General features: G+C 35.7%; 1 protein-coding gene across 23 annotated transcripts in view; it reads left to right on the top strand.

The window, feature by feature from the left end:
* Positions 1 to 12,718, top strand: part of NF1 (neurofibromin 1) — a 240,382-nt gene that overhangs the window by 47,618 nt on the left and 180,046 nt on the right. For all 23 annotated transcript variants that reach the window (XM_070226406.1, XM_070226404.1, XM_023653059.2 and 20 more), the window contains 2 exons: positions 9,525 to 9,668; positions 11,347 to 11,430. In XM_070226406.1, the coding sequence (XP_070082507.1) occupies positions 9,525 to 9,668; positions 11,347 to 11,430 (228 nt within the window). The remainder of the gene's footprint in view (positions 1 to 9,524; positions 9,669 to 11,346; positions 11,431 to 12,718) is intronic.

Raw genomic sequence — 12,718 nt, 5'->3', positions numbered from 1 at the left:
CAGGTGATTAGGTCCAGGGTTTTTCTTTATTGGCAGATTTTTGATTACTGAATCAATCTCCTTACTAGATACAGGTCTATTCAGATTTTCTGTTTCTTTGTGATTAGTCTTGGTAGGTTTTGTGTTTCTAGGAATTTGTCCATTTCATGTAGCTTATCCAATTTTTTTGGTGTATGGTAGTTCATGGTACTCTCTTTAAATCCTTTTTAGTTCTGTAGAATTGATAGTAATATTCTCACTTTCTGATTTTAGTAATTTGAGTCTTTTTTTTCTTAGTCCATTTAGCTAAAGGTTTTTCACTTTTGTTGATCGTTTTGAAGAAGCCAACTTTTGATTTCATTGATTTTTCTCTATTATTTTTCTATTTTTCTATTGTTTATCTCTGCTCTCATCTTTATTATTTCCTTCCTTCTATTAGTTTTGGGTTTCATTTGTTCTTTTTCTAGTTGCTTAAGTTGTCAAGTTAGGATGTTGAAATCTTCCTTGTTTTTTAATGTTAGTGTTTATAGCTGTGAATTTCCCCCTCAGTACTGCTTCACTGCATCCCATAAGTTTTGGTATGTTGTGTTTTCATTTTCATTTGTCTGTAAGTATTTTCTAATTTCCCTTGTGATTTCTTCTTTGAAACATTGGTCTTTTAAAAGTGTGTTGTTCAATTTTCACAATTTTTTGAACTTCCCAGTTTTACTTTGTTATTGATTTCCAACTTCAGTCCATTGTGGTCAGAGAAGATACTTTGTTTGATATCTGTCTTTTTAAATCTCCTGAGATGTAATTTGTGGTCTTAAGTATGATCTACCCTGGAAAATATCCCTTGTGCACTTGAGAAGAATGTGTATTCTGTTGTTGGGTTGAGTGTTCTGTGTATGTCTGTTGGGTCTAGTTGGCTTATTGTGTTTTTTATGACCTCTGTTTCCTTACTTATCTTCTGTCTGGTTTTTTCTTCATTTGTGAGTGGGATATTGAAGTCTCCAACTATTGTTGTAGAACTGTCTGTTTCTCTCTTCAATTTTGTCAGTTTTTGCTTCATGTATTTTCTTGGTCTTTCATTAGGTGCATAAATGTTTATAATGTGATGTCTTCTTACTGTATTGAACCTTTTATTAATATATACTGTCCTGGGGTCGGCCTGGTGGCACAACTGTTAAATGCAGATGTTCTGCTTCAGCGGCCTGGGGTTCCCTGGTTCAGATCCCAGGTGCGGATGTGGCACTGCTTGTCAAGCCATGCTGTGGTAGGCGTCCCACATATAAAGTAGAGGAAGATGGCATGGATGTCAGCTCAGGGCCAGTCTTCCTCAGCAAAAAGAGGAGGATTGGCAGCGGATGTTAGCTCAGGGCTAATCTTCCTAAAAAAAAAATATATATATATATATATATATATATATATATAATGTTCTTCTTTGTCTCCTAACTTTTTTTGATCATTCTGTTTTGTCTGATATTAGTATAGCTACCCCTGCTCTCTTTTGATTATATTTGCATGGAATATCTTTTCCCATCTGTTCACTTTCAAGTTGTTTGTGTCTTTGGATCTCAAATGAGTTTCCTGTAGGCAGCATATGGTTTGGTCGTGTATTTTTATCCATTCTGCCAATCTCTGTATTTTGATAGGAGAGTTTAATCCATTTACATTTAGAGTAATTACTGATAAGGAGGGACTTACTGCTATCATTGTACTATTTGTTTTCTATATGCTCTGTAGGTTTTTTTCCCCTCATTTCCTGCATTACTGTATTCTTTTGTGTTTATTTTTTGTAGTGAAATGTTTAAATTTCTTTCTCATTTCCTTTTTGTATATTCCACTGCTATTTTTTTTATGGTTACCATGGGGATTACATTTAACACCCTAATGTTATAACACTCTCATTTGAATTTATATCAGCTTAACTCTGAGTTTTGACAAATGCATGCATTCATCACCATGGTCAAGATATAGTAAGTTTCATCACCCAGAAAATTCCCTCGTAACCTTTTGGCTAGGAAGGGAGTTGGTGGCAAATGCTGAGGGGAACATCTGTTGTCTTGTAGGGGAGAGGCCTCTGAATTGTTCTCAAATAAGGTGGAGAGTGTCTACTCTTAGTAAGCAGTGATGGGTCACATCTGTACACTCAGAGGGTTCAGGGTAATCTGGAGATACAAGATTTTTGGGAACACCAACCCAGATGTTTACATTACATGTATCAGAGTCTTATTCTCTCCCAAGCAGGGCTCTGATCTTGGCATAGCAGACCTGTCTTGTTTGGAACTTTAACCTTTGGAGCCCAGCAACTCAGATAATTAAGTGCTGGTTCTGATCCTTAGGTTTCTTTGCCCTCCTGCTATAGGAGAGAAGAGCATCTTTGTAAGCTTCCAGAGAGGCCTTCTGGCTTCATACTGAGTTTCCAACTGGCAGTCAATTAGCTTTTTGTTATCTTTTTTTTCCAGAGCTCATAGAATTTAGTAATATTCTTCCAATTCCATTGTTTTTGTAGTTACTATTTGTCCTTCATTACCAGCTTTAAAATCCCTTCTTAGCACATGCTGCTAACTGCCCTAGAAGCCTAGTGCAGGATGTTCATTAAGGTGTTCCCTTGGGATCAACACCTGGGAGGAGGGAGGATTGGGCAGATGCAGAATTCATGGTGCATTGCAGGCCCAGCATCAGCTTTGGCCAACCTCTTTGGGGAGCTCTGGAGCTAGAATGGCCCTTCTGAGTTTTCCAGAATTGGGCTGAGGTGTTTAGGCCTTTATATTGCCATATCAATTGGTCATTGGATGTAGACTGCCCAGGAAGGGCAAGACCTTGGGTAGAATCATTCTCTTCAGGTGAGGCAATCCTTGAGGGACCGTCAGAACTCCCAGTAGTAAAGGCAACAAGTCCTTCCCTGAAGGGGAAGCTGGGCAGTGCCTCAGTGTCTACGTCAATTCTTCTGCTACGAGTATCCACTATGAGTGACCAATTTGTTTTTGTTTTTTTTTTGGTATCATTATGAACTCATGGATTTAAATACATATATTTAGGAAACTTTCTGTTGACTTATACATGTAAAAAATGCACAAATGTATGTAAATATACAGCTCAATAGATGTTCACAGAGTAAACACACCAGTGTAACCAGTGCCCAGTTCAAGAAATAAAACAACGCTAGCAACCTAGAAATCCCTCCTTCCCCTGCACTTCCTTCCAGTCATTACCTGCTCTTTCCAAGGGTTTCTACTTTCCTGACCTGAATTGAGCATGTTTTTGAAATCTGTGTAACATAATCATACAGTAAGCGATCTTTTGTTCTGACTTCTTTAACTCAGTATTATATTTGTGAAATTAAGCTTATAGTTGTAAGTCATTCTCATTGCTGTATAGTTTTTATTTGTTTGAATATACCACTTTTTTTTTTTTTTTAACTATTTCTGCTATTGATAGATATTTGGAGTGTTTCCAGTTTTGGGAAATTATGAAAGTGCTGCTAAAACATTGTTGTCCATATCTTTTGGTGAATATGCGTACACATTTCTGTTGGGTATATACGTAGTGAAATTGCTGAGTGTGCGTATGTCTCATTTTAGTAGATAAAGCCAGACGGTTTTCCAAAGTAATTGCTGATTTACACTCCTAGTAGTAGTGTTGCAGAGTTCCAGTTGCTGTGGTTTGCCCCTGTTTATATAGCATGTAGCCCTTCAGGGCTTATAATTGAGAACTGGGTGTGTTTACTAGGGTCCCTCTGCTAGCAGTTTCTGAACAATAGTCTTTTGTTTTCTTGAGGCTGTGAGACTTTGAAATTCTGCTCTGCTTTTCAGAAGTTTTTGGCTTAGCTTTTTACCCTTTTCCACCCGATTATGCATTTGAAACGCCTTCATATCTTCAGTTTTGTCATCCGGCCCTCGGTAATGACCAAAATCTCAGATGGTTTCTCTTTCCCTCAACAGAGGTATTTGCTTGGGAAAAGCCTTATTTCTGAGTCTTTTTTTGCCTCGATTCTACAAATGCCCCAGGAAGGAAACTAGCTGCAGAAGATCGCCTTACCTCTCCATAGTTCAGCCCTCTTTGGAAACTTCACCTATCTCGTCCTCATTCTTTCAGTAGCTCTTTAAAATCTTTAAACAGATGATTTTTGTATTTCATCTTTTTTTGCGTATGTGAGTTTGGGGTAAGGAGGCGTTGTTTTGCTGTGAATTACTCTATCTTACATGGAATCAGAACTGTGTATTAAAACATTTTTGGTGTTTCAAAAAATTAAAATGGTTGTCCTTAACAGTATTTGAATTATTCCATTTTTGGTTATGTGAGAGACTGCAAAATTCATTCCTGAGTCTTTTTGACTCGACCCTTTGATAGCTTTCTTGCTATCTGGTATGACAAGATTTTCCAGGTTCGTCATGTTCCTTTTTGCCTCAGTCATGGAATCAGCCATGTCCTGAAGGGGTCCTGAGTCCTTTTACTGGGAAATGGCATTTCAAGATCACAATTGGGTAGGGTGTTCGTTACTGCAGGGCTGGTCGTTTTCAGTAGACAGAGGTAGAAAGTATTTTGTTTTCTTAATACATTAACAGTTCTTATAGATACTTATAATTCCAACTCAAGCTCTACAGGGTTTTTACTTTACTATTCTGCTCCTGTGCATAGAATCTCAGTTTTTAACGACACCAAGAGTGATAGAATTAAAATATCACATAATTATTCATTTCCTTGATCCCACAATACACAGGATCAAGATTTATCTTCATTTTTTTGACCTTAGGGTATGTTTCACTAGGAATGTACAGTCAACCTAATATGATGTAAAATAACTTAGAATAGTTCCTTTCTTTGTGATTATGCCATTAAAAATTTGGATACGAATTTCGGTTCACTTGTTTATTTTTGAATTCTATTTTTAAAACTTTTAATTTTATATTTATATGTATTACATAATTCTTTCTTTCTTTTTTTTTTTTAAAGATTTTATTTTTCCTTTTCCTCCCCAAAGCCACCTGGTACATAGTTGTATATTTTTAGTCATGGGTCCTTCTAGTCGTGACATGTGGGACGCCACCTCAGCATGGCTTGATGAGCAGTGCCATGTCCGCGCCCAGGATCCGAACTGGCGAAACCTGGGCTGCAGAAGCAGAGTGCGTGAACTTAACCACTCGGCCACAGTGCCAGCCCCTGTATTACATAATTCTAAAAGGAAATCTACAAAAACAGGGAATATCGGTTCTATCCCTGTCACCTCTACTTTATTTCCTTCCACTCCCCAGAAGTAACAACTTAAAAGTTTTTACATTTCATCCTTCTACTGTTGTGTTTTTTAATATAAGAATATATATATATGTATGTTTTTTTCCCCTTTCTTTCTCCTCCCCTTTCTTACACGAAAGGTAGCATACTGTCTACCCTTTGCTGTACCTTATTTTTTTAACATAAGGATACATCCTGAAGACTAGTCTATAGTTTGATGAATGTGGACTCATTTTGGTCATATTTTTTATATTACATTTATATTTATACAAGTCTTTTATTTAAGTAATCTTTTATTGTATGGTCTATGTTGTTTGCTCTCTCAGCATGTATTTTGGTCTTTCAGAAGGTTTCTATATGTGGGTTAAGTCGGGGAAGCAGATTGTGTAATGGGATAAGGGATTTATTATGGACATTAGACTGTAAACAATTTGGAGAGGATTGGCGAGGTGAAGATCTGGAAGGGGGAGTTGCAGTATCAGAGAAGGAGTCACTAACCAGCTCCCACAAATCAGTGGCAATGGGCAGACAAGTTGGAGCTTTTAGGGAATCTGAGAAGCCAAGTATGTCCAGCCACTGAAGTGGACTGTGAAGGAGAAGCTTGGGGAGAGCCCTGTGGGAAGCAAGAGCCCTATGTAGTTCTCACCTCTGTAAGTCTCCACCTAAGCATCTGGTGGTAGGCTTGGGCCACTACTGACACAACACAAACCAGCAGTTTGTATTTTTGTTCTGTTGGTTATCTTTATATTGAAACCTTTATATGGTGCTCTAATTTCTTCCATTTGTGGGGAGGGGGAGTTATTGTATGTTAATTTTCTTCTATAAACAGTATTGAAATTAAGTAATAACCTCTTCTCATCTCCTTCTCCCCCAGCATTTGGCTTGAAATAATACTCTTTCACCTTTAGTTAACGCCATAAGTCAATCAGGAATTATTTCCTACTTTTTATATGCTCTCACTACCCTCTCCCCATTTCTGATAATTGTACTGTATCTATACTATCAGCACATAAAGCAATGACATAGTATGCTTTCTCCCTAATTACCATCATTTATTCTCAATTCTTTTAGTAAATGTATGTTTAATGATCCCTCTTAATATATATGTGTCTCCTGTTGTTTTGGTTGTCTGAGGCATATTCTTCAGTAGATTCCTCAGGAAGGGCTCAGGGGAACAACATTTCCTTGGTTTTGCAGTTCAGAACAGTTTGATTGTCACTTTTATACTTGGAAGTCAGTTTGCCTGCGTATAAAATCCTTGGTTTACTTTTTCTTCTCTTGAGAATCTTAAATATGTTATTCCATTGTCTGTTAGCATGAAGTATTGTCAAAGTCTGATGACAGTCTGATTTTTGTTTCTTGTGTAAGTGACTTTTTTTGCCTGGATGTTCAAAGTATTTTTTTTTCTTGTTCACAGAAGGTCAATAATTTTACTAAAATATGTTCTGGTATTGGTCATTCTGGATCAGTTTTTCCAGGCATGCAGTATGCCTTTTAAATACATAGTTTCAAGTATTTAAAAAAAAAATTTCAGCGTATTTAAAAAAAAATTTCAGCAGAGTTTTCTTGAATTCTAGTTTATAATATTCATTCTATTCCATTGATTTGGTTTCCTTCTTTGAGGACTCCTGTTATACATATGTTGGATTTTGTTTGTCTGTCTTCTGTCACTTCATTGTAAATCCTCCTCTCATGTTTCATTCTTTTGATACTACAGTTTTCCTCCTGTTTACTTTCTTTTTCTCTTGAAGTATTATCTTTTGTTTTATTCACTCTTGTTTATCTTCTAATAAGTCTTCACTTCTGAAGTGACTTTTTTCTAATTCTCTCCTGTGTTCTATCAACTTTTTTCTATTTGCAATTCTAATTTATGTTATTTTATATCTTTAATCATTTTCTTAATTTCTCTTTGCTCATTTTGAAATGATAATTTACAGTTCATCTGTTGGTGAACAGTATTTTGGACATGGTTTCATTTTCTTTTGCAATGTTGTTCTGTCTTAGTCTTTTTTCTCATAATAACTTCACAAATGATTTGACTACAGTCTTTTCTGTTGCTCCTTTTTAATGTGAAATTATTTTTCCTGAATTGGTAGGAGAGAATTGTGGGCCAGGATAGCTTTCTGTCTTCATGGTTCTAGAGCTCACTCTTCTGTTGTTTTCATGAAATTGAACAAATACATTGTCTCATCCTTTCTGAGCTCTCTTGGCTTTCTTCCTCTTTTCCACCTTTATCTGTACCTTTTCCTTTGCCCCTGTTGTCCTTGTTGTTGTCAGTGTGGAGTGAATCTCAGCAATTTTTTCCTCAATGTGGGTTTCATCCTAGAAGTGGGTGCTTCTTCAGCTTGTTAGTTTAGAACTGTGCCATCCAGTGGGGTCCAATGGCTACTTAAATTTAAGTAAATTAAATTTAAATAAAATTAAACATTTGATTTCTTATCTGCATTAGCCATGTAACAAGCGCTTAATAGACACATGTAGCTAGTGGCTACTGTATTGAGCATTGTTGATATTGTAGACCTTTTTGCACGTATGTGTAAATTGCATTGTGCAAAAAACCCTGTGTTTCAGCTAATGTTCTTAACTTGGCTTGCTGTGCTTTTCATTGAGGGTGTAATACAATTTTAGGATTTTCCTCTTGTCATATCCATCAGACATTCTGCTTCCCTCTGCTTTCTGTTGCATAGATGGGTTTGTGGTTTTGCTATTCTAGTTTCTCTGCTATTTTATGTGGGGGTATATTAGTCAGAGTTCACCAAAGAAACAGAACCAGTAGGGTGTATGTATATGTGTCTGTGTGTGTACATATGTATCCGTATATACATGAAAAGATTAATTGTAAGGAATTGGCTCATTTTATTATGGAGGCTGAGAAGTCCCGTGCTCTGCAATCTGCAAGCTGGAGACTCAGGAAACCTGAGAACCAGAGGAGCTGATAGTGGAGATTCCAGTCTGAGTCAGAAGGCCTGAGAATCAGGAGTGCTGAGGGCAGGAGATCAGTGTCCCAGCTCAAACAGTCAGGTGGAAGGGACAGATTCTTCCTTCTTCTGCCTTATTTGTTCTATTCAGGTCTTCAGTGGATTGGGTGGTGGCCACCCACATTGGAGGCAGGGCAAACTGCTTTGTGAGTCCACCTGTTCAAATGCTAATTTCATCCGGAAATACTTTCAGAGACACACTCAGATATAATGTTTAGCCAAATATCTCTGCACCCTGTGATCCAATCAAGTTGACTTAACCTTAACCGTCTCAGGGGAATTTGGGGAGATTCACAGCCTGTATTGCAGCCACTGCCGTCTTCTAAAATCCTGTGCGGTTTTTTTGGTTTTTCAGACTTTTTCCCCCTCTGTTATCTTTATAATTAACATTATGTAATTCTATAGTGTCTGTTCTGTCCCCTCTTCTAAGCCCTAACAATGCTTCCCCTCTTTTATTATTTCTTTACTATCAAATTAATCACCTGTTACATGGTAATCGATGAAGCAAACTTGGGCATGCCACTTGGTCTCTTTCCATCTTTGGTTGCACCATTTTAAAAATGAGAAAGCTGGACTCAGGTTTTTTTTTTTTCCACAAAGAAACCTCACCAGTGTTTTCTGTTAGTCTTGGCAGGGTCTAATATTTTAACAGTAAATATATTCATGATGCTTTCAATACAGAATGCTACTCTTGAACAGAGAGAGATGAACTTCTTGGCTGTGTGACTGAACTCCTTTTCAGATAAATGTAGCTGTGGTCCCTGTAAAGGATATTTTTTTCCATGAGATTTATCTGTTTGTTGTTCTGTTGCTCCCTCAACTGTGTACCTGATGGTAGTTATCTTACCTGAGTCAGTCTTACTGTGTTTATTCCTGGTTGTACAGTTTGTTCTCATTTCTGAATAATCTGCAGTTATTCGACATTATTGACTCGAGATCTGGGGCATAGATATTCTTGATCCATTGTTCTTTTACTGCTTGAGTTCATTGTATAAGGGAAAGGATTGCATGCATTTCATTGCAGACATTCTCTGAAATAATTTTTAGCTACAAGGAAATAGCTCTATATCTGTGAGTCATCATTCTCTCTTACATAGTGCTGGGTAGAGATTTAATTTTGTAGATAGAGATTTATGACTTCCAGAAAGCTGCAAAAATTGGAATTTCCAAAGAATTTTAGATTTGCAATAAATGCTATTATATGTTGAAAATTGGAGCTTGACATACAATTAGATATCTTGAGATACATATATATATGTGGTTGATAAAATCTCATGATTTTCAATGAGAAATAGAGTTCTTCTGGTCATTTTCAGGTGTTGGCTAACATGGTTTTTATTTTTTCCTCAGCTTCCAATAAAAACAGGACAGCAGAACACACATACCAAAGTCAGTACGGAGCATAACAAGGAATGTCTTATCAATATTTCCAAGTACAAGTTTTCTCTGGTTATAAGCGGCCTCACCACTATCTTAAAGAATGTTAACAATATGGTGAGTATTTGACTTACTGTTTGGTGGGGGAGTCTGCTTTGGTCTGTTTTTGATTAAAAAATTTGGAGCAGCATATTTTGAAGTATGGAAAGGTGTTTTCTGTGGACTCTGGATATAAACATTCATCTTATTTTGTGATTGAGCACGGGTAATCTTCTAACTTTCATTTTGGCTTTTGATTCTTTCCCTTAGATAGTTCTCTTATTTGTGTCCCTATCTCCTTTTCCATTATTTTTCTAGAATTAGAATTTCACGCAGACTTTGTGTCATATATGAATTGATCATAGTAATCTATTAAAATCTTTTCCTTTGCTTCTTATGTGAATATTTACATATCAGATTGTCCCAGTCTTAAGTAGATGATAAATAAAATATGACCTGTAGTCCTAAAATGTGAGATTGCTTTGATGAAGATATTATTTCAAACTTCTTCCTCTAACCTGTGACAGATTCCATAGTAGTTAGAACCCGTTGTTGAAACAGTTTTCCTCAAATACCAATTTCATCAAGTAATTCCACTGTCAAAACCTCATAATTACTTTTTTTTGCCCTGTTTTATAGAATCTGTTTACATTTCCTAGACTTCAAGGTACTCCAACTATTCTCTCTCTCTACCTTTGAACATGTCATTCCTCCTGTCTCTCTCAGGTGATTCCTTCCTCTCTGTCAATTCCTATCTAAAATCTCCTTCATACTCAGTTCAAAACAACTGACCTGGATAATTCTTGATTAACTCCAAACTGCTTTGCCTGTCTTTACACTTATAACCACAATTTGTATTGTTTATATTGAGCTATGAAGTTGACTTCTGGTTGTAGATTGTGAAAATTGGTCCCATTTTTATAGTCATGCAATCTTTGGTGTGTTTTCTTCTTAAAAAATTGGTTACACAATATTCAGGCTTACAAAATTAATAAACTGGAGGTGTGGGCAATCATTTGCCTTACAAAGAAATTTTATGGAAAATAAGATTTTCTGAAAAAAGCAGGATCTTTTATAAATATGTAAAGTGATTTACAGAGATACATTTGAGGTTTTTTGGAGTTCTTCTGTTGCACAGTGTGTGAGGCACAGTGGTAGAATTTTGCTATATAAAGTGGCCGTGTTCCTAGTTAGACTGAAAATACTTAATGTATGGATCTTCTTTTCAAAGCAAAAACAGTATAGAGATGTTGACATTCATTTAGTGCTTATTGAGTAAAATGAATTGTGGAAACCTTAGTCTCTTGTTGGTAAATAGTGTATTATTCAATTTAAGGATGGTGTATGCTTAAAACTCACTGTAATTGGTGTTATAGTATTTAGTTGTAAGAATTTAGACTTTGATTATGTTGTGGCATTGAAGTGTGGTTAAATGCTCAAGATTCTGGTAAACATCTATATGTGTATCTAAATCCTACATATTTTTAAAGTAATAAATCAAAGTTTCTTCTTTTACTATTGTAAGGCTAATGGCAGACTGTGATAAATGCCAGCATTTTTGTTTGCCTGAGAATACATTTTGTGGAAGCCTTAGGATAAAATCAGAAACAATAGGTTTAAATATAGTATAATCTCGGAGATAAAATGGAAGACTGTTGATGTTCTTGATCCTTAGTTCTTCACTTTTCAGATGTGTGCTGATTTGTAGTGGAGAGTAATTGCCAACTTTCAGTGTTCTGAATATCTTTTCTTTTAGAGAATATTTGGAGAAGCTGCTGAAAAAAATTTATATCTCTCTCAGTTGATAATATTGGATACACTGGAAAAATGTCTTGCTGGGGTAAGTAAATCTATACCTAAGTAGGCAGGTTTTGTGAAATAAATTGTGAGAATGATCTGATGTACCAAAGTTTTGGTGTGAACAAGGAGAATGGTCATATGGAGTTTTTGCCTAAGATGTATCAATATGAATTTTGTTAACAGAGCTGACCCACTAGCATAGACAAGTTTTCAAGAGAAAATTATTTTCTCATCTTTTGTAAATTAAATAGATGTTAAGTTTACTTATAAAGTGTTAAGTTTGAGCCACATACCTCTCAGGTTTTTTAGAAAAGATTTTATGATAAAGGTCACTGTTTGATTTAATTAATTTCTGTACATATTGTTAGGCCTGTGGCACTGCTTAGCTGTGAAAGAAGGTGATATGGAAGACCGAGAGTAATCTTGTTTCCCGTTGTCTGAATCTGATTTTAATATTTTACTTTTCAAATCTATATAAAAGAGAACTTAAAAAAATTAAAACTATAATTATTACTGCTAGATCCTACCTTAAGAACATTTACATGTAAACACAAACATATAAAATGGATATGTGGAGGAGTAAAGTACAAAACAGTTCTTTCTCAGATTTCCTCTAAATAGTTATTTCAGTCTCTATCAACCAAGACTTAATTAGAATATTTTCAACAATGTTTCTCTTGTATAAAGCTAAGTGTTTTTCTATGCCTCAACAGACTAAATTCTTCCTGGAAGAATGGTAGGAGTTTATGTAAATATATAAATTTAATACCTCCATTTTAAAGATCTATCTATTCAATATGTATTGGAATTAACTTATGTCTTATATTCTCTCTTGCTTTGGCAAGTCTTTTCTTTCATTCAGAATTGCTTCTCTCTTCCACGTATGTTATAGTTATTCTCTATAATAAATATAGAAGGGCAGGACTTAGATATGTGAGGACTGATTTTGTGGTTAAGAAGAAAGGGAATGGTCAGAAGCATTTGGGGAAGGGATGGAGTAGGGAGTTGGGAAAAATAATTACATTCTCATAACTCTATCCTTAGGGAAGAAAAGTATTTAAGACTATGGGCCACGAAACCTAAGTGTAATGTTTTAAACTCTTTTATTGACCCTTGACCATATTCCAAAATTGTGAGACAGTGTTTATGTTTTCTACTTAAATTGAGGGTGAGCTATTTCTGTTTTAGCTTGGTGCTTTTTATTAGTTTGTGATATGCTGTTGTTCATTTGTAAAATGGAGTGAAAGAGCAAAAGAACTATTAAAAATGATGATGAAATTGTGAAGTGGACAATTTTTAAACTCCTCCTGAGTCAGCTTTTTGTAGTG

This window comes from Equus caballus, chromosome 11, assembly GCF_041296265.1.
Source record: "Equus caballus isolate H_3958 breed thoroughbred chromosome 11, TB-T2T, whole genome shotgun sequence".
Classification (NCBI taxonomy): Eukaryota; Metazoa; Chordata; class Mammalia; order Perissodactyla; family Equidae; genus Equus; species Equus caballus.
This window is presented reverse-complemented; position numbering and strand designations above follow the sequence as displayed.